At 37.3% G+C, this 27,472-nt stretch overlaps 1 protein-coding gene across 1 annotated transcript; it reads right to left on the bottom strand.

The window, feature by feature from the left end:
* Positions 1 to 2,344: 2,344 nt before the first annotated feature.
* IFNE (interferon epsilon) lies at positions 2,345 to 22,315 on the bottom strand. The gene has a single exon (XM_045509878.2). It carries the CDS (start codon positions 15,448 to 15,450, stop codon positions 14,869 to 14,871), a length of 582 nt encoding a protein of 193 aa, XP_045365834.1. The 5' UTR covers positions 15,451 to 22,315; the 3' UTR covers positions 2,345 to 14,868.
* Between the last annotated feature and the right edge of the window lie 5,157 nt (positions 22,316 to 27,472).

Raw genomic sequence — 27,472 nt, 5'->3', positions numbered from 1 at the left:
GCCGTGAGTCAGCTGCCCTCCAGGTGTGGCTTCTGCCTGTGCCAGTTCCCCTGCTCCCTCCTGGAGAGGCACCAGAAAGAGGAGTGCCAGGACCGGGTGACCCACTGTAAGTACAGTATGTGTTCTTTTTTCTTTTCATTTAGCTAAAACATTTTAAGACTCAGCCATATTTTACCATGTTTCAATAGTTGATTCTTTTTCTTTTTAGTTTATAATTGGCTAACATTGATTTTTTTTTGGTTTAAAACAAGACAAATTTATCTACAGTTTTGTTTGTTTGTTTTTGTTTTTAGAAATTAACCATTTTATGGTCATACTGCCCAAGGCAATCGACAGATTTAATGCAATCCCTATCAAATTACCCAGGACACATTTCACAGAACTAGAACAAATCATGATAAAATTTATATGGAACCACAAAAGACCAAGAATTGCCAAAGCATTACTGAAGGAAAAGAAAGAAGCTGGAAGAATAACTCTCCCAGACTTCAGATAATACTATAGAGCTACAGTCATCAAGACAGCATGGTATTGGTACAAACACAGATATATGGACCAATGGAGCAGAATAGAGAGCCCAGGAATGAACCCACAAACTTTTGGTCAACTAATTTTCAACAAAGGAGGTAAGAATATACAATGGAATAAAGACAGTCTCTTCAGCAAATGGTGTTGGGAAAACTGGACAGCAGCATGTAAAGCAATGAAGCTAGAACACTCCCTTACACCATACACAAAAATAAACTCAAAATGGATCAAAGACTTAAACATAAGACAAGATACAATAAACTTCCTAGAAGAAAACACAGGCAAAAGATTATCTGACATACATCTCAAAAATATTCTCCTAGGGCAATCCACTCAAGCAACAGAAATAAAAGCAAGAATAAACAAACGGGGCCTAATTAAACGTACAAGCTTCTGCACAGCAAAGGGATAAACAAAACAAAATGACAACCTATGCAATGGGAGAAAATTTTTGCAAAAGATGAAACTGACAAAGGCTTGATCTCCAGAATATATAAGCAGCTCATACAACTTAATAAGAAAAAAAAAAAAAAAAACAACCTAACCCAAAAATGGGCAGAATACCTAAACAAGCAATTTTCCAAGGAAGAAATACAAATGGCCAATAGGCACATGAAAAAATGCTCAATATCACTAATTCAAAGAAATGCAAATCAAAATACAATGAAGTATTACCTCACATCAGCCAGAATGGCCATCATTCAAAAGCCCACAAATGACAAATGCTGGAGAGGCTGTGACGAAAAGGGAACCCTTCTACACTGCTGGTGGGAATGCAGGTTGGGCAGCCACTGTGGAAAACAGTATGGAGATTCCTCAAAAGACTAGGAATAGACTTACCATATGACCCAGCAATCTCGCTCCTGGGCATATATCCAGAAGGAACCCTACTTCAAAAAGACACCAGCACCCCAATATTCATAGCAGCACTATTTACAATAGTCAAGACATGGAAACAGCCTAAATGTCCATCGACAGATGACTGGATAAAGATGTGCTACATTTATACAATGGAGTACTACTCAGCCATGAAAACAACAACATAACACCATTTGCAGCAACATGGATGGCCTTGGAGAATGTCATTCTAAGTAAAGTAAGCCAGAAAGAGAAAGAAAAATACCATATGAGACCGCTCATATGTGGAATCTAAAAAAAAAAAAAAAAAACAAAAAAAAAACCATAAATACAAAACAGAAATAGACTCACAGACATGGAATACAAACTTGTGGTTGCCAAGAGGGTGGGAGGTAGGAAGGGACAGACTAGAATTTCAAAATTTGTAGATACTGACAGGCATATGCAGAATAGATAAACAAGATTATACTGTATAGCACAGAGAAATATATACAAGATCTGGTGGTAGCTCACAGTGGAAAAAATGTGATAATGAATACATGTATGTTCATCAGTATACTATATGAGAAAAATAAACTTTCATCTCAAACATTTTCATGTGATATTTGATATGTGTGTAAAAGAAACTACATGCATTATCTTTTAAAATTCTAAATTAATAAAAAATAAAGATACATGAGAACAATATCAAGCAGGTTTCTTTATAGAGAAATTTTAAACTGGAATACAAGCATACCTCAAAGATTTTGCAGGTTCGGTTTCAGACCACTGCAATAAAGGCAATATTGTGATAAAGTGAGTCACATGAATTTTTTTGTTTCCCAGTGCATCTAAAAGTTATGTTTACATTACACTGTAGTCTATTAAGTGTGCAACAACATTATGTCTAAAAAAATAATGTACATACCTTAGTTTAAAAATACTTTATTGCTAAAAAATGCTAACCATCATCTGAGCCTTCAGCGAGTCGTAATCTTTTTGCAATAGTAAAATCAAAGATCACTGATCACTATAACAAATATAATAATGAAAATGTTTGAAATATGGCCAAGAATTACCAAAATGTGACATAGCTACACAAAGTGGGCAAATGCTGTTTGAAAAATGGTGCTGAAAGACCTGCTAGATGCATAATTGTCACAAATCTTCAATCTGTAAAAAAGGCAGTATCTGTGAAGCATAATAAAAGAAGATATGCCTGTATTCTTCCTAAAAATCAAATAAAAGGCAACAATGCCTACCTTCCCTTCTAGTACTTAATATTGTGGTGGAATAATAACAAATTAAAAAGTTATGAAACAAACAAAAGGAAGCAAAATTATTATAAGTAGATAATACTGTTCCTTAAAGTAAAAGTAAGACTACCTTTGAGCCCTATTAATAAATACTCCACCATAAATCTAACCACTCTTGAGCTCTAACCACTCCTCCATCACTGTGGTTTGGTTTTGCCAGTTTCTGAACGTCTTACAAATGAAAACACACTTCAGATAATTTATATCTAGCTTTTTCATGCAATGCTACCTCTGTGGAATCATCCATATTGTTTTATGTATCAATAATTCATTATTTTCATTGTTAAGTACTGTTTTTTGAATAGATCAAAATATATGTATCAATTCTAGTATTAATGTACTTTTGCTTTGTTTCTTTGGCATATATGGGGGCTACTATGCTTTAAGCTTCTGTGAGCATTTCTTTTGGTGGATCTAAGCCACAATTTCTGTCGGATATATGCCCTGGGGTGGAGTGGGTATGTGTATACATGTTTATCTTTATAGATACTACCAAATACTTTTTAAAAATTTTACTAGTTTATACTCCCATCATCTACAATTGTATATCAGTGTTTTTAATTTTTTAATTGAATCTTTTTAGTTTTAGTTATTCTGGTATGTGTGTTGTGGTATAATATGTTGGTTGTAATTTGCTTCCCATGAGAAGTCATGATGTTGAACACTTTTTCTCAAGTTTATTGATCATTTGGATATCCTCTTTTGTGAGGTGCCATTTCAAATTCTTGACTGTTTTTAATTGGATGCTTTCTCATTTTCTGGTTGATATTGAAATACTACTTTAAAAATATGCAAGAAAGCTACAGATGTAAATAAGCTGGAGATACAAGTAAACCCATAATCTTCGGAGTTTTTAACCCTGGTTAGTCTGACAACATCATCATGGTCTTTGGGCTTACCATGCGATCTTTCTGATCCAACCAAAATGCGTCCTTAGTAGAGTTCTTTTGTAGGTTCATACTCCCTTGCAGGTAGGAGATCTTGACTAATTCTGTACCAGAAGTCCTTTACACAACGGCTTTCTTCCCTAAGTTGCATCCCAGAATTTCCTTCCTTCATATTAATTTCATTCAAGAACATCCCTTCTGATTGCAATAGAGACATGCAGAGAAATTTCTGCTGTAACTTATTCAACAATTGCTGGAAGGGCTAAAGTTAAGTTTGGAGCAAGACACTGAGTTATAGGAGTCCTTGTTAGTGAAAATACTTGCTCTAAAAGGAAAAATAAGTTAATGCCAAAAGGCCCAGAAACATAGATCCAAGATCTAGAATAGTGCTGGAGAGAACAATCAGGATTACTTTATTCATCCATAAACTACTGTGAAAAATCATATAGTAAAGAAGACAGCATTTTTCAGGAATCAATTACTTACTCTTAAAGTTACATCAGTGTTTTTATTCATTAAATGAGAAACATATATTACAATTTTCTTATTTATGTATTATCAGGAAAATATGATTTTCATCCAAAATTCTATCTGTTCCACCTTTGCCTTTTAACAGAATCCAATGAAGCGGTCTTTCCACACTGTCCTTGGTGATACAAAGGCAGGAGTCATCTTCCAGTACAAATTTTGGGAGAATGAGTTAAGACAAGCTCTCTTTGCTTCAGAAAAACAGAAATACTGGACACAATTCAAGAGTCAATTTCAAACACATAGCTAAGAAAGGGAAAAAAAAGATATCTAGGTTCCAGAAATTAAAAGGAGAGTTTAAAGATCTCATTTCTACCCTCTATTCCCTTAAATTCTACTCTTTTTTTTAAAAATTGAAGTATATTTGATTTACAATGCTGTGTTAGTTTCTGGTGTACAGCATAGTGATTCAGTTATACAAATATATTCTTTCTAATATTTTTTTCATTATAGGTTATTATAAGCTAGCAGATACAAACTACTATATACAGACTAGATAAACAACAAGGTTCCTTACTGTATAGCACAAAGAACTATATTCAATAGCTTGTAATAACCTCAAATCCCTTAATCTGCTTGTTCACTCAACGTGTTAAGAAAACACTTCGATTCAAGTGAAAACTCTTTATTTAAATGAATTTATTTGCTGTGTAGTATTCCATAATATGAAAGGACCAGTGTTTACTTAACAAATCCTCTATAATAGCCCATTAATGTGACTACAATTACCCTTTATATAAATAGGGCTGCAATAAATAAATTTGTGTTCACATTTGGGCAGGGGTATAGACAGAGTATTTCTGTAATATAAATACCTAGAACTGCATTTTCTGAGTCCAGTGGTTTAAAAATTTCTGGTAATTTTTACCAAAATAATTACTGATATGTGAAAATTTTACATTTCTACTGTGTGTGCTCTTAACTCAAACATCATCAAGCCATCTTGCTGTTTATTACATGGTTTTTCTTGTAAATTATCCACTTGTAGCTATTTCTGCTTTTGAAAATTAACTCTATATTTCTTGCTCATATTGCTATTGGGTTAAGCTTTTCTGAGCTCTTTTTAAATTGACAATGTTATTATTCAATTGTATGGTTTAAGATTTTTTCGTACGTGTTTCAATTTTCTTGATAGTTCTTTACTGGACAGACTTTTTCTTTCAATTCATGTATTAAAATGTGTTGTTCATTTCCTTCTGGCCTTGGATTTCACATCACTCAGGAAGAGCTTTCCCATCACTCAGGAAGAGCTTTCCCATCTGAAAATTTTAAAACTTTTCATATACACATTTTTCCTAGTATCTGATAGGTTTGTTTTTGCTTCATATACTTATAACCATAACCACTCAGTGATTTATAATACTCACTTAGCAGCTGGATTACCTGAGACATAGAGAGGTAGAGCAACATGCTCACAGCCATAAAGTGGTGTATGGCAAAGCTGGTATTGAAACCCAGGTGATCTGCCTTCAGAGCCAGCACTCTTATTTCTTCTTATTCTGTACACATCAAATTTCACTTTGTGTATTGTGGGAGATTTGGAATCTGATTTTTCCCCCCAGATAGCCTATTTTCCCAACAATATTTATTGCATTAGTCAAGCTTTCCCCCTTTAGTTTAAAAACAACCATTATTCAATTATCAGCTCTCATATATACTTGAGTATATATATGCCAGGAATCTTAAAGCAATTTCATTTTTTTTTTTTTGTGCCAGTACCAACTTTAAAAAGTTCAAATAAAAACATTTTCTTTCTCTTTAAATAAAAAGTTATATATGTTTCAACAAAAACATGTTTTTGCAAAGGCATATGAAAATGCAATTCAGATTGTTTTTGGAATCAAAACTCGGAACGAAACTTCTTAAAATCCATCTTTCCCAGGCTCTTCCATCTGGATTCTGCTCACTCCATCCTGCACCCTATTCCTCCAGCCCCTGCACCACAGAGCCCCTCAAGATCCTTTCCCTTTACCTCTCTTTCTAAATCCCCGGAGACCCTCTCTTCAAATCTTCTCTGACTACATAGGGAGTTTGCCCATTTTTTGACTCCTGCCACCGCTTTGCTGGGTCTATTCTTCTATCCATCTTCCATTTATCTTCCTCCTTTACACTGTGAAAATTGCTTTGTATTTTTCTGGGGCAATTTCTGTATCCCTGTCTATACTTTATAAATACACATAATGCAGCACAGCAAAAGACCAAAAACCAAGCAGGGAGATACACAATTTTTCTTAGAAAGTACCCAAGAGGGAAAGGCTGTTAATACTTACTCATTTGTTTTTTTCTTTGCTTCTGTTAATATTTCAGTGGAAATGGATTTGCATTTAGCTTGTTTCATATATTTAAATAAATAAATGAGGACATGGGGCTGATGAGGGAGCAGGGCGGATGAGGTCTACCAATGGTCCTGACTCACAGCTACCACTGGCACTGCTTGGGGTGCTTGAGGTGATTCTGGCAGTTGTCCTGCAAGGTAGGGTCCTGGTCCCCTTCTCATTTGATGACATAGTATGGACCCCAGTTCCTGTGGCCTGATCTCTACTCTGGAGAACAGACCCCTGAGTGTTATTCTTAGAGTACTGCAACGGTCAGTACCCCTTCTTCACCCTAGGCCTACCAAACCACATTGCTTGTGTGGGTGCCAGAGAAAGTCAACATTCACCCCCACGGGAGAGACTTGGGGTCTCCTTCTTTATTAATTTTCCTTATTTCCTTACTTTTTTAACAAACCTTTTAACGGATAGGAAGCCCCTCCTAATTTCTATCCTGATATCCTCCCAAAGGCTGAATTCACTTACTTTCATTTAGAGGCGTATTCCTTGGAAGATCCTCTAAGCTTCCAATCTTGGCTCCTCACTGCTCAGGAGGGGGCCCCTCCTTTCTCCCTCTCCTGCCCTCCTGCCCCCAATACAGCCCCAGCTGTCCACCTGCTGATGAGGCCCAGGGAGTAATTTCTCCATCCAGGTCTTATCCCCAATAGCATGAGACCCTCTTGTGCTGCTAGGCTGAGAATCTGCTGGCACTGCTCATGGAGGGCACAGTGGCTTGGTCTCTTGTCCATGGCTGACTGTCTTCCATCAGCCTCTGAGGTAAACTGATGTCTTTCCTATTCTCCAGGCGTGAGAGAAGCAAGATTCTCAGTGGGTATGGAAGCTGTGAAGTCTCCTTCTTGCCTAGATTATACCCCTGAGTCTGAGTCCAGCTCAGGGAGAACTGAGGCTGAAGCAGACCTAGTACCCCAGCACGGGCATATCTATTTCTTCAAAAGTATGTTTTTATGTGGCATGGGTTTCACAGTTTATTCAGTGTATACTCAGAATATGATATCATTATCTGAATTGCCTAAATATATTTATATAAGGTATTATATTTTACATTTTTTCCTTATGTACTGAAGATGCCTAGCTTGAACCTAAATAGTGTTTTCCCTTGGATTCAGACCAGTGTGGCCTGTGACGGGGGTCTTAGAGTGATCTTACAGGGATCAATTTGCATGAGATGACAAGGGACCACCCAAGAAGAACCCATCCTGAGGACCACAGCCTGGTCCAATCACAATAACTCTGCTCAGGAGTAGAAGATCAGTTTTGACAGAGCCATGCAGTGTGACACTAGGATCTCCTGTGGCCTTACCCTTATGACCATGCCCACGAATGCTGTGAAAGAGGACAATTAGTGGGTTTTTTGTTTGTTTTTATTTGATTTTTTTTTTTTTGCTTATTTTTAATATCTAGGCATGATATTAAAGCACATGATAATCTGAGAGAGATGTTCTGGAGAAGAAATCTTTCCTCTGGAGTATCACACTCTACCCCACGTGTCTATAATGCCACGCGTGGTTTTTGGTGTTCAGATATGAGCCCATCTGCCCCAGGGAACTTTGTGCCTAGAACTTACAACATAAACTTACTGGTGGAATCTCTAGCATCCTTTTTCCATGGGACCCTTGATTTGTATCTTCTGAGACTATTTACCTATAGAATGTTACAACTGAATCCCTGATATGTCCCAACTTGTCTCTGCCCTTCTAATTTCAATTCATGGTAGAAATCAACTTATTGAGAAGCATTTGGGGACATTTTTATTATTTAGTTCAGCTCCTGAACACTATCCTACCCACAGAGACTGTGTCCTCTTTCCTCTTCCCCTCTGCTAGACACAATTGGGTCCTTCAAGGTATTTTTTCCTGTAACAGCACAGTTTGCTCTGGAAATATGCTTAGTCCCTTCCCAGTTCCATCCAGTCTTTTCCTCTTCCACTTCTCCCTCCCTCCCAAGGAGTGAGATTAGATTAGGAGATGTTACTTTAAAAACACCTGCTATACTGAATAATATATTGGCTAAGAATTCAGTTCTTAATGCTCTCAAGTTAACTGTTTTTTTTAATTAAAAAAATATTTAACACCTTTATCGTGGTATGGTTCCTGTAGAGTAAACTACACATATTTCATGGGTACAATTTGATGAATACCGGTAGATGTATACACCAATGAAACCAACGCTACAATCAAGATAGCTAACATTTCCATCACTCTCCAAGAAGTGCAATTTTTGAATTCCCAATTTATCCCTTCCCAAGAGTGGGATTGCTGGATCATATGGTAAGTCTATCAGAAATGAAAAAGGAGAGGTTACAACCAACACCACAGAAATACAAGGGATCAGAAGAGGCTACTATAAACAACTATACGTCAACAAAAAGGACAACATAGAAGAAATGGACAATTTCTTAGAAAGGCACAATTTGCCCAGATTGAACCATGAAGAAGTACACAATATGAATAGACCAATTACCAGCACTGAAATTCAATCAGTAATTTAAAAACTCCCAACAAACAAAAGTCCAGGACCAAATGGCTTCACAGGTGAATTCCATCAAACATTTAGAGAAGAGTTTACACCTATCCTTCTGAAACTATTCCAAACTGCTGAGGAAGGAACACTTCCAAACTCATTCTATGAGGCCATTATCACCCTGATACCAAAACCAAAGATATCACAAAAAAAGAAAATCACAGGCCAATATCACTTATGAATAAAGATGCAAAAATCCTCAACAAAATACTAGCAAATCGATTCCAAGAATGCATTAAGAGGATCATACACCACGGTCAAGTGGGATTTATCCCAGGGATGTAAGGATTTTTCAATATCCACAAATCAGTGTGATACACCACATTAACAAACTGAAGAATGAAAGTTAACTCTGTCTTGATCAGATTAATAACCACTTTGTTCATCTGACATGAACCCAGTTGAATTTATTCTGTTATTTAGAATAATTAAATTTCTCCCAGGGATCTATGCCTTATAATAGTACAAGGCTTACACTGAAACCTAACTTGTTATAAATTTACTAAAACAATGTGCACTTAGCTGTCTTACATAGAAAAAGTTACATGATTTATGGGTCAAGGTAACCTGCCTTTTGTTCTACTCAAACCTTGATCTGCCCTTTCCAAGAGGTACACATCTCTTACCTTTGTTGATGAAAATTTAACTGAACAGGTTTCCAAAATTCTAAGAAGCTGGATTTCCCCAGCATTTAAGGTAAACCCATGAGACTGTTTTTGTGTTCTAATCCCTTCCCTGTATACTTGCAATGTGACTCTGGCTATTCATCCCTAAACACTCGTTTCATGCTGGCTATCTCCTGCCTATCCATAATGTTTCAAGTAAACAATCCAAAGAAATCAGGAAAATTGCCATCAAGTCTTTACTAACAGTTGGTAGAAAAACTGATCCAGTGGCCAGCCATTTTGGACAATAACAAGACAAGTGGTTTTTTGAACAGAACAAAGGGAAGAGTGTAAATGCCTTATGTAACTATAAAATTGATCCATTTACAGCATTTGCATGTATTGTTTTCATAACTTTTTCCAGCATATTAAGTTTTCTATAAACTGAACAAAAGTTTGAAGTTGGTACAAGTGGTTTCTATATTACTTGGTAGTTGAAAGCATTACTATGACCAGAATGACAGGGATCAAAGGCCCACGAAGGGTAGATTCAGAAAAAGATTGTCTAAGATGACCAGAACAATCAGGAGAGAGGCTCCCGCCTGGACATCTGCCCTACATATCATACCATGCCATTATTTCACCATGCCCTTAATATACACGGATAAAAAAAAACACTCTTTCATGAGAGAAAGACAGATACTTTTTACTCCAAGAAGTAGCTTATCCAAATTTCCCATCCAGGAAAAGTAGAGAAAAAGAAAAACAAAAATAAAAACTTTACCTCTTAGCAGACATATGTAAGCAAGACTTTCTCATCTCTAGATAGAGTCTCCTCACATATACAACCGCCCATGACAATATGGTACTGATATAGCCCTTCTTTCCTTTAACACCTTATTTTAAATTTCTTCATTCATTCAGTATTTAGATTGTCCCTGTTACGTGCTCAACAATGTGCCAGGTAAAGAGTTAGGAAGTCTCTACTACCATGAAGTAGGTCATATGCTAGTTGGAAGATGGAGAAGTGATCAATTAAGGTACAGTGTAGTTCGTGACACATGGTAAGAGTTGTGATCTGGAGGGGCACAGATTCAGAGAAATCAGACTGTAATGGCTTCCTGTGAAGGGAAGACTTTTAAGTGAGTCATGAATGGCAAGAACACATATTAGGAAAAGAATACGTTTCAGGCCAAGGAAATAGAATGTGAGTTTGGGTTTCCTATGGCCCTAAATGTAAGTTCTATATGCAGTGCTATTAGAGGTCAGATGCTGAGAAAGCAGACTCTGAGACAAAAATGACCCCTCAGGAGTTTATCAGGGAGTATATGGGATCAACACTCAAGGGAAGAGAAGCCAGGAGGATTAAGCACGGGGAAAGTTTAGCTGCAGTGCAATCACAAAGAGGACTTGGCCACAGTGGGGGGCTCTGAAGCTGGGATGACCCTTCAGAGGCGGAGGGAGCCTTTACACCTCCACATCGACCAGTCACTGGACACAGGCAGAACCCCAGGAAAGGGGAGAAAACTTGGGCTAAACGTCAAAAGCAATTCGAGGAATGAACCCCACATCTATTTATTTACCAAACATCTCTACATCTCAATAAAGAATATTACTAGATCACTTGCCATCTTTCACCTGGGATGAATCCTCCATCTTACAGAAGTTTGGTTTTCTTAGTGCCCACAACATATTCTTTGTCTAATTAGTTACTGCTACAGTTGCAGTTCTGATTTCAGTCAACCACAGGCATGAGGATCAGAAACTCTTACAGAAAGAAACTCAGTTTGGACCATTTTCCTTTAAAGGCAGTTATTATTACGGGGTATTACTGTCTCTACATTCAGCTTCTTAAAGAGGGAAAAAGACCATCTAATCTGCTGCTGTGAAAAGGCAGTGACAGAAAAAAAAAAAAAAAAAAAAAAAAACCCCAACTATCCTTAGCAACTACCTCCTATCCATAGGACCATAGTATTTGTGGGAAAATATGAATCACTAAGCTCAAGACCATGCCTTCATCTGTTAAAAGACTAGCAAGGATATAAAAAACAGGGATGTGGTTCATAAAGTGTAGTCATGGGACCTGCAGCATCAGCATGATCTAGGAATTGTTAGAGATGCCAATACTCAGTCCCCACCACAGAATTACTGGATCAGAAACAGTGGGGGTGAAGCCATGTGATCTGTGTTTTAACAAGCCTTCCAAATGATTCTGATGTGCTAGAGGTGAGGCTTAACTTACTGCACACGATAACCATCCTAAGCCAAATCTCTAGAAGGGGTCATATTTATTCTTTTTTTTTTTTTTACATTTTAAAAATAAAATAGCTATTTTATTTTTCCTGGTTCTAAAATGAACCCATATTCATGGAAATAATATTTAATCTGAAAAGTGTAAGAGAATGGATATTCTATCACTGATGTGAACATTTTAGTGCATATCTCTTCAGACATTTTTCACACATTTTATTTACAGAAAATATGGTACTGTACTTGCTATTTCATAACCTGTTTTTTTTGTTTTAGTAATCTATTTAGCTTAGGATGTGTAGGTGTAACAATAATAATTCAGATGACTCAGCCTGAGAGTACAAATGAACTTACCCTTACCCTGAGCTCACTCAGGCATTACTAACAGGGCACCAAATCTTTTAAGGTATTTCTCTTCCTCAAAATCTCCAAGCTTAGAACTCTGGTTTTAAAGTTTTAAAAGGGCACATATATTTAAAAGCAATCCATTTTTAGTTTGTATTAGGCAGCTAAAGAAAGTTATACAAGCAGGATATCAACTTATAAAGCTAAATGTTTGGGGAAACATTAGCATGTAAAGTATTGGTTTTAGCTTCTAAATATTAGTGTTATCTGCTGTAAGTTTCCACTTGGCAGCTTCTCTATTCTGTGCTCCTTAGTTCTTAGGAAAGAAATATCCAGGAGGAGAAAATATCCTCTCTGTAATTCAAGACTGTGAGAGTATGCAAACTTGAATAAGAAAAGCCAGGAGAAAATTATCCTTAATGTCATCATTATATTTCTCAGTGACATTGCACAATGCCATTCAAGTTCGTAGTGTCTAGAACACAATGCAGGCTTTTGAGTCAGGCTGACCTGGGAGGGGATCTTAGCTCTGGCATTTGCTAGCTCTATGGCTTGCTATGTTATTTTGAGCAAGTTACATACTTCACTTTTAAAGTCTTGTTCTCCACATCTGAGGAAAGAAGAGAATAACAGAAACTATCTTGCAAGATTAATTTGAGCATTGACTAACATGTTAACTGATGGATTTGGTTCTGAAAAGTTCGTGGTTGAAAGAAAACAACAAAAACTCTACAGACCATGAGACGTAAATGACCTGTAACCAAATTCAAGTTGAGTGCAGTAAATATTTCTCCTTTCTCCACTTCCCCACTTCTGCGTGAACTTGAAGGTCAGTAGGTCAACCCCCGGTCCGAAATGTGACGGCGACAAAGACTTCCTCCTGACTGCCCAGCCTCTGCTTCCTCACCCCCTTCCACTATTGCAGCCACCTGGCCTCAGTCTCAGGCTCTTATCTGATTCCTCCTCCTCCCTTTCAAGCCAAATCCAGAAGCACTGGCTAACAGTTAATACATGTGGGCTAATTAAACCGAAATGGAATATGTTCTTTTTACATCCAGTGATAACTTTTACCTAGAATTATACAAGGAATCTGAAGCAGAACACGACATAAAGTAGCAGAACGAGCACCAGATTGTGAGGCCATGGCTCTGCTTCTCACACTGGGCAAAAGTCGCTGTGACTGTGGGAAAGTCACCAAGCCTCAGTGAATGAACTTCAGCTTCTCTGGCCTCACATTCATTCCATGACTATTTCGGGGAGCTCCTGGCTGAAAGAGCTGGAATCCTTCTTCATCACCAGCATCTCCCGGGAGCAGGAGCCCTCTCCTTTGGCCTGGGTGCTCTTCTGTCCAGCCGTCCTCCTCCCCCATGCAGCCCTCCTCCTCTTGGCCACCCCAAGGGCAGGCTAGTTCAGTCCTGTTTCTTCTAACCTTCACCTAACTTCTTTTCACCAGAAAGACTCCTTCATATATATTTCTGATTTCTGTGACTTATTAGATACATTTTATTATTTTAATTTGTTATATTCACATGATTAAAAATTAAAACATAAAAATACGCTGTAAAGCCTCTACCATCCTGTCCTCCTCCCCTACTTTCTCCACCCCACCAAATACAGGCTATCACTGTAATTTATTTCTTATATATTCTTTATCCACATATAAGGTCAAATATAAAATTTGTCTTACATTTTAATCTCAAATACAGCATTTTACATACACTGTTCTGCATCTTGCCTATTTTTTACTTTATTTTTTAGTACAGGAGGAGCACTCTCATTCTTACCTACAGATGAATAGTGTTCCTTTTTGTGAATATACCTTAACTGTCTTTAATTAGAAGATTTTGGGCGTTTCCTATCTTTTGATATTATAAATAATACTGCAATGAAAATATTGTATGTCATTTCACATAGTTGCAATTGTTTTTACAGGGCACATTTTAGACCTATACTTGATGGATCAGAGTATATGCGTCTATAATTTTAATAGATGTCACCAAATTGCATCCACAGTGATCACAGCAATTTCCAGGGCTCTGGCAAATGATAAGAGCATTCCTCCTCAACATCTCCATGAGTGTAAGATCAAACTTTAAGGTTTCACCTATCTGTTAGGTTATAAATGGCATGTTATTCACTTTTAGTTTATATTTTTCATTGTTATGAGTGAGGGTGAACCTCTTTTCATGCATTTATTTTTTTCCTCTGCAAACTGTATGTCCTTTGGCCTTACTTCTAGTGTGTCAACTGTAACAAATCTTCAGTGTGTAATGATATTTTCAGATCCTGCAATACAGATTATTCCTAGTATTTCTCATTGTTTCTACCAATTTCTGGCAAATAAAGAAATCACTGGAATGAATATTTTATCATAAGGAAAGTATTATTACAGTGGAGACACATTCCATTATATTGCCAATTTTTATGAAAATGTAACCATTTGAAGCACTAATTATGAAATATAAATGAATCATTCAACTCAAAAATATAAGATGGATAGAAAATACAAAGTGACATCACAAAATAAAAACAATTGTAGTCAGTATGTATAATCTTAAAGCACAAATCAATGTGTATATATACATGTATATACACACACAAAACCAAAGCAATACTACCATTTTAAGACAAAAGAAAGAATAGCGTCTGGAGAAATCCTCCCACTCCTCCACCTACCCTATACTTTTAAAGCCTGCAGTTGGCTCTTGCTCCACAAGGTTCAAGGATCCATTCCTTGTTTGCTCAGCTTTCCTGTGAGTTGGATCATAAAGAACAGACACCGGTTGATTTCTATCTGGACAATGGTCCAGGCACAGCTGCTGTATTCCTGACTTTCCAGGTAATCATGGATCCTTTGGAAGTAACTTTTAACCTGTAACCTAAGGTTCTCACTACCCAAGATGCCACTTCTCTGTTCAGCTTGCAGTCGTATGAGTGTTTCTAGGTATTCCAGCTGTTGATGAAGTTCAGAGAGGAATCTATCCATTTGGATTTCTTCCCAACCATCCAGAGAAATAACTGCCCTGAAGAGGTTGAAAATCTGCTGAAGCATCTCATGAAGAATGGCCAGTATGTGTCCTTTCTGATACTGGTGAGGATCCATAGACTTCTGGGGAAGCAAGAAGTTTTTCCTATGTGGTAGACACTGCTGAATTGATGAGGTCCGCAATTTATTCAGGAGTTTTAAACTCTCTCTGTTTACTCTTCTTTGTTGGAAAAGAATCGGTTTCAACTCTCGGGAGAAGATGGTGGAAAAAGCCAGCAGCACCAACACAATTTCAAAGAAAGGCTTGTTAATCATGTTGAAGGTAAACTATTCCACTTGTCTCTTGGCAGACTTGATAAAGCTCCACTACTAGAGAATATCTATCTTTTGCGCATCTCAGCTTACACTAGAAGGTGTTCTCTTTTGTAGGTTTGTTTTCTAATGCTGTCATTTCTCCAAGTTTACATGTTAGGCTTTCTGGTTCCCTTTTTATAGTGTTCACGTGACATTTCCTCCACTTTCCCCATTGTGTTGGCTGTTTGAGGAAGTAATCAAAAGAACTTGTTTTCTTTGTATGTGTTCCTTGAGACAATTACAAACCAGTCATCCAAAAGTACCTTCTATTACTCTCATTATTTATTACATTCAAAGTTTCACTCAACACAATATGCTTTCTAAATATTTAGTCAAGCTTATTAAAGTTCTTTTATGGAGAGTTGTTCTTTTTTTTTTTTTTTTTCAAAGGAGTAGTCTTTCATGGAATTATATTTATCAGAGGCTTAGCAGCGCCTATAAGGCACTCAGGGGCAAAAACTAAAACCCATACAGGCTATGGTTAAATAAGAAAAATCTGATAGAGTAAATTTAAAGATCAAATTGGTTCCACCACACTGGAGAAGAAGAAAGGTTTTTAAAGGTAGAAAAGGGGCAGAAAAAGAAAATTATTAGCAAAGAATGTATTGTTACAGGCAAGGTTGCCTTCCTAAGGGGAACGGAGGGGCCTATGGCAGATGACCTCATCTAGTGCTGACCAGGTAATTCCAGGTTGACTAAAGGTTACGTTGAAATTGCAGTTAGGTTAGGTATTAAGCCCTGGTTTGCTGACATGGTCTTTAGCACAAGTAACTCCATTTGGGACCTGTTGTCTCTTTTTTTAATACTACTAATTTAAAATCTCAAATAGAACTGTAAATTTGCACAAATGCTTGAGCAATTTAATCTTAATGTATGTTTCAGCAAACTTAAATTATTTTGTATCTTATCCAAGAAGTTTAATATCTAAGAGTCTACCCCATGGAAGTAATATGGAAGGGAAAAAATTAGCAACAGAAGTTTGTTGTAAAATTATAGCAATTGCAGAATACTGGCGACAGCATATAGGTCCAACAATAGCAGAATGGTTAAATAAATGTTGGTAATCCATATAATGAAATGCTATATAACCACAATAAATGATAAAACGATATGTGAGAAGAGTTTGGGGGCAGTTGGCTAGTCTATATTCCCTAGGGTACTAATAACTATGGCAAACCAATGTGACGGTTTTACATTAATAACACTTACTAAATTACAAATTCTCAGTTTCATATCCTAAATGCTCCAGAATAACCCTTCAGTCTGCCTTTCCAATCTTATTTCTCACTGTTGCTCCAAATGCAGTGTGAGGGAACCTGAATTCCAGATAAAATTAATGACTCACTATTTCCTCAGTACAACTAGCACTTGTGTGTGTGTTTGTGTTTATTAATGATGTTCTCTCTCTGAAACATCACCTGCTGCCTCCTTCACCCCCAGTACCTGTCTGTTCAAGGACTAAGGACTACTTCTTTAGCGTCTAGATCTCCCCTCAAGGAGCTATAATCTCTCCTCTGGATCTTCACAGCATTTTGTACCTCTTAAGACACTTTTCTTGGTCTGTCTTATACACGGCTATTTATTCACTTGTCTTAAACCTTCTAACATTAAAAATTTTAAGTGTGTGGAATAAATACTCATCTTTTTTTTTTTTTACTGTCTATGCAAATACAGTAGGAACTTAATAAACCTGTGTTGACTTTGAGTGAATCAATGTGCTCTAGCACAAAGTCATACAAGATGTCACATCTTATATCTGACCATTTCTCTGTAGGCAGATGGGTGAAATCCTGAGTGTTGAAAACAGACTGTAAACATATGTGGTCTCATTAACAACCAGCTCGGCTCTATATTGGTGTCACTTAAGTCAGTCTGGTATTAGTAAGTTGAAATAAACCGAGTCAGTGGGCTCCATGGAAAAGTCTTTTCCTGTACAAAAGTTCAACCACACTGATCAAAAGGTTTCTAACATTTTGGGTGCTGTGAAATTTGAACTTTCAGATCCATGAGAGTCAAATTACAGAAATCTCTTAACTGAGCTAATAAGCTAAACAGCCTTTAAACTGATGCAAAGAAGTGGGCATTGGGAAGAAAAGAAAACTTCACACCAAATTGGACAGAGTAGTAACTGTTCACAAGTAGGTTATGTCATATTAAACCTCAGGCTGATGACTACAGACTTAACATCCAAGTTATGCATAGTTTGCACTGGATGTTGTCCTGTAAAGCATGTCCTCTCTGAAAAGTTTTTATACTTTTCACTTGATCAAAAATTACCTAGCAATTCTGTTAGAGTTAATGGTTATTTGACATCTGTACATGGTATTACTCTGCTTGGAGCCATGGTGTCCATCAGACTGACAAATGTCTGAAAACTTCATTCATGTTTTCACACCTCCTAGGGCAACCAGTAAATTCACAAAATGATTCAATGATCAAAGGGTTCTGTTCTTTCCCACTGGATGCTACAGAACCCAAACGCATGAGGAAGGATAGAGAAAAAGAAGGACATCTGTGGTATCTTATCATCTGAATTATGGAATTTAGGTTTTGAAGCCACAAAATTCTGAAATGGAATATTCTCTCCACCACTGGCTGGTTGTGTGACTTTGTGCAAGTTATTTACTTAATCTCTTTCTTAGTTTTTTCATCTCTAATTTATAAAACATTTTTGAGGATCAGAAGATAAAAAGATTATAAATAAAAATCTAGTATGGTGCCTAAACTACGGTAAATAACTAATGTATATTAGCTTACTTCCACTTAACAAATAACTAAATCAACTACATTTTCCCTGGGGATTCATATAAGTTACAGTAAAATATTTTTACAGATAGAACAGAAGATACTAATTAAAACTTGGACATTTTTATCTTCTTGTGGCTCTTTTGAGGGTAAGTTGAGTTGCTCTGGGCTTCTGGAATGGTTTGATCTCCCTATAATCTAAATAATTTTTACTGTGGCAGCAACTCCACTAATGTTTTTGAAATTTCTTCTTCTCCTCTTCTCTTTTGGACCCTGCTTTTAAACTTTGTTAAAATGGATGGAGCACAGGCTTCATAGTTTAGGGCAGTGTCATCCCACTACTCAGGGGCTATCCTTGTGAGGACTTTTCTCAGTGCTCCATGTATTAGGAAGTCTTTGCACTTTGGTTGGTGGAAAATGAAATATTCCTGGTCCTGTGTCAGCCCTGGGAATAGCTGGCCTGCTGTTTTCTGGGCATTTTACCCCAGGCGTGGGTGATTCACAGATCACAAATTAGTTAGACTCCAGCAGTCCCTTCTAAAGATCTCTGTATCTTTCTCTCTCAGTCTCTGTCTCTTTCCTCTCTAATATCAAGCTACCTTTCTGAATTCCAAACTGACTTATCAACTCAGTGAGACAACTGGTCTGTTTAGGTTTTCTCTCCCTTGTGCTGCAATCTAGAAACCTTCTCCACACAGAGAGAAGCAATAACAGGGCTAAGTATACTTATTTCTCTTTTCTCAAGGGTCATTATCCTATGTTTCCTGTTACTCAGAGCTGTTATTTCATATGTTTTGTTTTGTATTTTAGTTGTTTAAAGTGGGTGGATGAATCTGGTCATCCATCATGTCTGGAAGCGCAAGTTCTCTTAACATTAATGAACTGAACTAGAAGTTGGCAAACTACACAGAGCCCATGGGGCAAATACAGTTCATTGCTTGTTTTCATAAATAAAGTTTTATTGGAATACAACTATGGCCATTTGTTTATGTATTACATATGACACTTTCATGCTATAATTGGAGAGTTGAATAGTTGTGCCTAAAATGGGCATTGTTGGTGACTTCTAAGTTTATTGCATAAATGTATATTTCTACTTATTCCCTTTTCCCACAAAATGATTTATTACCATTACTGTTAATCTAAAAAAAATTAATGCTGTATTTAAGGTCCTGATTACCTCTGCATGTTAAAAATATGCCAAAATAGTGTTAGTAAGGAAAGCATTTTAAATTCAACCAAAGGATGGCAGCATAACATCAGTTATTTAGAGCCTGGTATCAACTCACACTGTTGGCAAGAGAAATCAAAAAGTTCATGGTATCTAATGGTCTAATAATGTGTGGTCAAAAACACATTATTACTTCGACCAACTGAATTATTCCCATAATGCATAAGCTTACTGATCACCCTAACCTGAGATACTTACTGGTTCATGTTGTCAAATATTTCCCTTTTTTGCCTTGACTACTCTAATAGACATTTGCTGCTTTCTGGGGCTCCACTGTCATCCCCCCTCTCTTTTCTGAGGGCTATGGGTAAATATGGCCTAATTTCTCTGCCTATTCTTGGATCTTGTACTTCTGGCCAGACTCCTCACTGTGAGACATCTTGCCCCAGTCCAAACTACTCAGTGCTTCACTTTGCCCTGGCCTCAGTGACTATTTCAGACACAGTCATTTGGCCCAGTGATCTCAACAAACCTCTACTCCCATTTGCTAGCATGAACTTGCAAATTAAATTAACCAGATTAATTTACCTATCATAGAATGCTGGAGTTGCAAGTAATCTTAAATAGCACATAATCTCTACTTCGCTTTCCCTTCCTGAAAAATTCAGTTCTAAAGCCAACAGATAAGCAGAAAAAAGTAAGCACTGTGCTGGAAGGGGTAGGGACCCATGGAGGTCCAGGGTGGGATGCCAGAGTTTAAAGGGGATGGGGCAAGCGTGCACATGGGGAGATAACCTGGCATGAGATGCTGGAGCCTGAGAAGAGTAAGTAAAGCATCTGTGGTGGGTGGGGTGAGCAGCTGCCGTGAGGAGTCACAGCCCGAGTGGGGAAAAGAAAGCAAGGTTTTCTATGGACAAGGTGTCAAAGCACTAGACTGACTACAAAATACTCAAAAATCGTGTCATTTACTTATTTGTATAAGTTGTATATATTTAAGGTACACAATATGATGTTTTGATATGTATGTACATTGTGAAATGACTGCTACAGTCAAGGTAATTAATATATCCATTTCCTCACATAATTACCTAAATGCTTATTAGTTTTAAAGAGTGAAAGAGTAACTTCACAGTGGAAAAGCCAAGCAGCCACAGTCTCATTCAAGGGCTCAAAGTGAACCTCATCAATAATAGGACAAATTGAAATCATGGATGACCTGATAAGACGCAACTCAAAAAACACAACATCCCTTCTGTGCTATTCCTGCCAAGTGTAAACAACTTGGATCTAACCAGGAAGTACCATTAGTTAAACTCAAATTGAGGAACATCCTACAAAACAATTGTCCTGTAATATTTCAGGGTTGTAAAAGGCAACGGAAGACCAAAGAACTATTTCAGGTTAGAAGAGACTAAAGAGACTTCCAGTTTCCAGTTCTGCATGTAAGGAGCGTAGAAGTAGTTGCTCTGTCCTAACAAGTAAAAAGCTGAACAAACTGAGAAATCAACAACTCTTTTTGGATCCACAGAAGAGGGGAAGACACAGGGCAAACTGCTGTCTCCCTCATTCTGGATGTTTCTGTAAGAGTGTTTTTGGATGAGATTTACATTTAAATCAGTGCACTCTGAGTAGAGCCTTTGGACTCAAACTGCATCATCAGCTTGTACCTGGGTCTCCAGCCTGCCAGCCCACCCTGCAGTCTTTGGATTTGCCAGCTTCCACGTGTGCGTGTGTGTGTGTGTGTGTGTACATACACACATCCTATGAGTTGACTAATACACATAGTTAGGTAGGTAGATTGGTGACCCTAAGTTAACAATGGCATCAAGTCACCCTGCTTTGAGCAGAAGCAGAGAAGGTCCACAGTCCATTCAGTGTTGGGACTTTGCCTGGTGTCAACTGAATGACAATCAAACAAGGGATTCCAGGATATTATAAAGAGAGTAGCAGAAGCACTGGAACTTAGAACTGATAACAGGTGGGTCTGGATTACACCTAAATAATCAAGTTCAGGAGCAGCAGAGTCCTCCTACACCTCTCTGACCATATTTCACAATTGAGTTCCTGTTTTCTCTAGGCTTAATACTTGGTTAGATAACAATGTTACTTGTGGAATGCATCCATTCACGTGGCAATATCCAAATAATAGTCAACACTTACTATTTGTGAAACACTTCTCAAAAAGCTTTATGTATTTGGTCTTTATCACCTTCTTTGCTTTCCCTCTCAACACTCAGCAGGATTCTTTGGTAAAATGTTATAAGGTGATAGAGGCTGTCGGCATTATAACACGTCAAAGTTACGAGAAGTGGTCCAGATAGCAAAAGGAAATTTTGTCCTGTATGTGCTCTATTCTGACAAATTAAAAGACCTAAGCTTCTCTAAGATGAACAGTAAAAGGTACACGAAAGCTCTTCAAAGATGAAAGCTTTAAAAAGGCAAGTATGGTCATCACGGTCTTGAGGACATTTCATCATGTGGCCAGGAGTGAACTACGAGATAGGCAGGGTAGGGAAGAGAGATTTAGACAGAGGGAAAATGAAGGGGGGCAATGAGAGAGATGGGACGCTGGAAAACCACTAAAGATGATTTCTATGAACTGAAAAGTATCTCAATGGGAAAAGTTAAGAAATGGTCTGTACACCTCTAGATGCCAGGTGTGCTCACTTTTGATTAATGGTAAGATTATTTTCTTACTGGTAGTAGACATGATTGTCCAAAAGCATTTACATAACTCACATTTATACCTATTACTATGTGTGGGGCATTATTCTAGGCAAACTATAAATATGAATTCATTTAATCCACACAACTACTCTATGAAGTAAGAACCATTATTATCCCCAATGTACAAACAAGGAAGTTGAGACAGAGACATATTAAATAACAAATGTTGTACATTACTAAGACAATACATTAATATTATTTCTAATCTTTATAATACACTTGTGAGGTAGGTCTTATTATCTCTATTTTAAAAATGAAAAGAAAAAAAATCTATGATTTAGAGAATTAAATAACATTTCCAACCACATGGGCTTATATTTCTGGTTATGAGGAAGTAGCAGGGTCAAGAATTATTCTCCCATTGTAAACAACTAGAAAACTAGACAAAACACAGGCAACAATAATTTTTTTTCACTGGGTAATAGGCAGTAGAAAACTGATCCCTGAGAGATGGGAAACAAATGAGGCTTTCTGCCTGGAGGAAATTTCTAGATTAGGCTGCAGAGAGGAGAAACCTCCTTGGACAATATCTCTGGATTGAAGAAACAAAAATCAGAGTTTGGGGAGACCAATGCAGCTAGAATTTTCAGGGCAGAGTACCCAAGAAAAGGGAGTGATCCAGAGAAAGAACTCCAGAAATTTTCATAGGGTTCTTTGGTAGATACTGAATGTCCACATATCAGGTGAAACTGTACAAGGCCCGACAAGTACAAGTTCCAGAGGAAGAAAATAACTATCATGGAGTTTTAAGCCAAGGGGAATTCAAGTTTGGAAATCATTCAAGTTCCCACCATAGGAGAGACCTTGTTGAATATACAGGGTGTTTAGTAAAGACCCCCAAATGAGTCACTCTTAAATGTGTAACTAAATTACTCATTTAGAGCTTAAGAACAAGACTGGGAAAAAAAATGAACTAATCCACAACCAACATGACTGTCTGCCAGAATGAAATCCAAAACTCTTTAAAGAAACACAACAAAACCCAGCATACTAAAACAGAAAATCTGGCATTCAATTAAAAATACTGCACATAGGAGGAAATAGGAGAACATGATTGACACTCAGGAGAATAATGAGTTAATGAAACAGATTGAGAAATAATGGCATTAGTGAAGATATTAAAAATATGCTCCATATGCTTAAGGACATAGAGGAAAACAAACATAAACAGGATGAGAAGGGAAATGGGAAACAAAACAAATGAACTGAAGAGAAAGTCAGGATTTAAAAAAATACAGTATCTGAAAATGTCACTACATGGGATTAACAATCAAACAACAAAGACACAACAAGGACGGTCAGGTTACAAGTAGAATTAAAACAGTTACATGTGACTCTTAAGATATTATGATTTGCCCATGGTGCTTCTCATTTTATAGTGCCCTATAAAAAGCCACAGCTAACAATAAAGGCAGAAATACCATCCAAGCAGAGGCACTGTGAGTAGAGGGACAAATGTAAACATGTCACAAGGAAGAGAACAATTTTAGAAACAAGACAGACACAGGCTCAAATTTAGCTCTGTTATTTACCTAGGTGAACTTGCACAAATCTCTGAAAACTGAATTCACTGACTCATCTGTAAATTTGGGATAGAAAGACTTGATACTCAGCAACGTACAGCAATAACTAAGTTAACATGAGAAGATATTTATCACTCTACATGGCACGTAGGCACATAACTCTTTGCCAATAGCTGGCAGAGAAGAACCCTGAAATTCCTACCTGGACTCAAGAAACTAAATACATATCACTGATTAGGGCCTGAATCAGGCTCAGGAAAAGCTGGAGAGAGAGAGAGAGAGAGAGAGAGAGAGAGAGAGAGAGAGAGAGAGAGAGAGAGAGAGAGAGAGTGTTTGTGTGTGTGTGTAAGGGGAAAAGCTATAGGGTGTGTGTGTGTGTGTAAGGGGATGGTCCTGCGTGCAAAAGATTTTGCACCAAGCTTCTAGCCACTTTGAAAGCCAATGGGCCAGATGATTATCAGTGAACATGTTTATCCCAGATTAGTATATAAAGCCTTAATGGATATTACTCTTTTGATATAAAAAAGTTAATAGGAATTGTAGGTAGAAATCATCATAGAAAAGGATCTGCCAAAATATATATATTTAGGAAATGTGCCAATCAACTTCACAGTAATGAATGCTCTCTTTTTCCCTTGGAACAATATGATGTATTTGAGTCTGTTTTATACTGAGGTAGTACCGGTTCTGAAGCCCAGCGTACTAGGTCTGAGAACTTGGAGTTAGTGATCTCAGTAAGCATCCATTTTTTGTAAAACTGGAATGCTAATAATAACCTTGTAGAGTAGTTATAAGGATTAAATAAAGTAACATATATAAATTGCCTAGTATTCATAATTTAATATTTACTTGTTTCCTGCCTTTTGGAGTCCTTTTACCCTTCAATTCATATTTATTTTATCCTCATATGGGAACTGAACTAAGATTCCATACCACTAACCTCTGATGTCAGCTCTCTCAGTTTAGACTTAATCACTTTTTCTTTTCCTGAAGCAACATTTGAGGGATTAAAAGAGGCAAACACCAGAGAAGTCACTGTAACCTCAGAGCTTTGTCACATTTGGGACTCATTAATCTCTGAGCTTTTTAAGGAGAATTCAGTTGGCTTCACTTCTTGGTGGAGCAAAGAGAAAAATAAACCAGAAAACTATAAAATATTAAAGAGCTGAAACCTTTGTCCTTTGCCTTCTTAATCTAGCTTACATTTTTCATGGTTCTAAGCAATTATCAAGTGACACAGTTGTCTAAAATCAACACTGCCACCTTGTGTAACCACCAGAAAGCAGATATGAAGACTGGCGCCTGACTTGGTCCAGAAATTAATGAGTTTGCTAAGTAATGTAGTCTGACAACCTGGTCACACACTTCTCTTGGTACGGGATGGGAAGGATGACTAGTGCAGAGGCTATGGCCTAAAGTGGTGCCAGGAAATGCTCAGATTGGTGAGAGTATTACAAAAAGATCAGTGAGCAGGGAGGATATCCAAGTGTGCGATAAGCTGCGATGCCAGGAATCCAAGTTCACCTGCATTCTCGGTAAAAATACTCTTGTGGACTAAAATAAGATTTGTTGTCTCAAATAAACAATGTGCTCCTCTAAATAAATAAACTAAAAACTAAGACACCATATTGTTGCTTATACAATCTTATTAAAGGTACAGTAGTAGTCTGCAAAATTCTTTATAAAGACTTAAAATCTATGCCTGGAACACAGAGGGAGAAAACACTGAACAGATTTACTTAAATTCAATTTCAATTTTTGTGGGCTTAATTATACTTACTAACATTAGGTCAATTTATCTTCATGATCAACTTCCTGAGGGCACCTAAGTTTGACCCTGTCAGTGTCAAACTTCAGTCTGACTAGCCTAGGAAGTCAGGAAACTCAACCTGTGCGCCTTGGGTCACGTGTGAATGCAAGATGAGGAAGGTCATTCTAAAGATGCAAAATGAGGAGACTGCTGCCAGAGTAGCCTCTCTGGAAATTCAAGAGAAGAGGGCTTGGAAACAGTAACACACACCCAACAACAGGTAGCAACTGGGACATGGGCGGAGCAAGCTGGACCAATGACTGTCTCTGATAAGCATCCTGTGTGGTGACAGTTCTCTTTGGGGCAGAAATAAAGGTTTTATAAAAAGCCTGTGGACCCAGAAACAAATGTCCTCTTTGTCACTGTGACTGTGCAGCAGATAGAGTCGGGTCATATAATGAACCCATTCATTAGCCTTGGGAATATCAATGGAGCCTCTTCCTACTCATCTCACCCATTCTGAAGGTCAGAACAAGATTAAGATCATCCTGAAATGAACTGACTCCCCTGCTGGTAGTGTACTGATACTTTCAAGATGGTTCAGTTACATCAGTTTCTGAGGCCCTCTGAATTATTTTTCTTTATCCACCAGTATGCATAATATTTACATACAAGGCAGAAAATAGTGTTTCTAAAGAAAACACCTTATATCATAGAACAGGGAAAACGGTCACTATAAAATACTGCCAGGGGAGGGTATAGCTCAGTGGTATAGAGCGCATGCTTAGCATGCATGAGGTCCTGGGTTCAATCCCCAGTACTTCCATTAAAATAACAGTAAGTGAATAAATAAATAAATGAACCTAATTACCTCCTCCCCCAACAAAAAAAATTATATAAAAGTTTAAAATATTGCCTGTCAGCTGCTATCTGGAGAGTTGAATACAAAATATTGCAGTACTACAAGACTATGAGGTTATTTATGGGAATTTCAGAGACCAAGGACACGCATCATTTTATATTCATCACTTAAAAATATGTATAATTTTGAACCATAGCTCATGGCCACATTCTTTGTACTTTCACATTATCATCCAAGACAGTTAAGAAGGTCAGTGATTTTCTTTTTAAAGGAGAGAATGAGCCTGAACACTATGGTGCTTAATTTTAGATTTTAGCAAAACTGAACTCTTCCATCTCTAACTCATGTCTATTCAGCCATAATTAGAAAATCACACACGGATGTGAAAAGGAAAAGTGCAGATTTGTATGCGAGAGGAGGAGAGTAGTAGGAAACCAAGGGCATTAAGACAAGCAATAGGTACAAAGCATTTTGTAATTTACTGAGTATAAGTACAGGCACAGCCACTTTTCTAAATAAGAAAAGCAGTCAATTTTTTGAAAGTCTAAAAATTTTGCATTAGACTTTATATTAGACTGTTTATCTTTTTAATTATCAAGCGGTAAATAACTAAGATTTGGTTCTCAAACTCAGTGGAACAAAGATTCTGCAAGTTGGACCTGCAAAGCCATATAATGGCAAGCACTTCCCAATGCATACACAAATAAGTGAATGGGCAGAGCTTGCTATTTATGAGGAAAATTGTAAGCATTTTACTGATAAATTGCTCTTAAACCATTAGTGTGGGCAATGATTTATCTTGACCTTTCAAGGTGGTTTCTGATTTGTCCAATAATATATAATTAAAGTTGTCAGAGCAGTAATTCATGGTGTTCTTTTAATAACACCATGACTCCTAGATGTCCCTTCCCTTATAGACATTAGAAAACAATAGACTATGATCACTCATCTATTGGCAGATAAACAAATTGAAGCTTAAATAAGTAAAGAGAAAGGAGTCTGAGTGTCCTTCTGTGCCCCCAACAAAAATGAGGACACTGGGTGTGGTCTGTGGAAAAGGAGGTCACTGCACATTAGGCAATGTGGATATCTTTGGCAGTCTTTTGAAAGAATGAAGTTTCAGCAAGTGGTACACAGTTAATTTTGAGACTTTAGCAGAAGGCAGTGCTGTCATTCATTACTCTTTATGCTCCTCCTAAAGAGAA

Source organism: Camelus bactrianus, chromosome 4 (assembly GCF_048773025.1).
Source record: "Camelus bactrianus isolate YW-2024 breed Bactrian camel chromosome 4, ASM4877302v1, whole genome shotgun sequence".
NCBI classification, from domain to species: Eukaryota; Metazoa; Chordata; class Mammalia; order Artiodactyla; family Camelidae; genus Camelus; species Camelus bactrianus.
Note: the sequence above shows the minus strand (reverse complement) of the source record. Positions and strands in the feature narration are given on the sequence as shown.

Bases quoted from the DNA above. Each gene is read 5' to 3' on its own strand.
- IFNE (XM_045509878.2), bottom strand. From the start codon at position 15,450: ATGATTAACAAGCCTTTCTTTGAAATTGTGTTGGTGCTGCTGGCTTTT.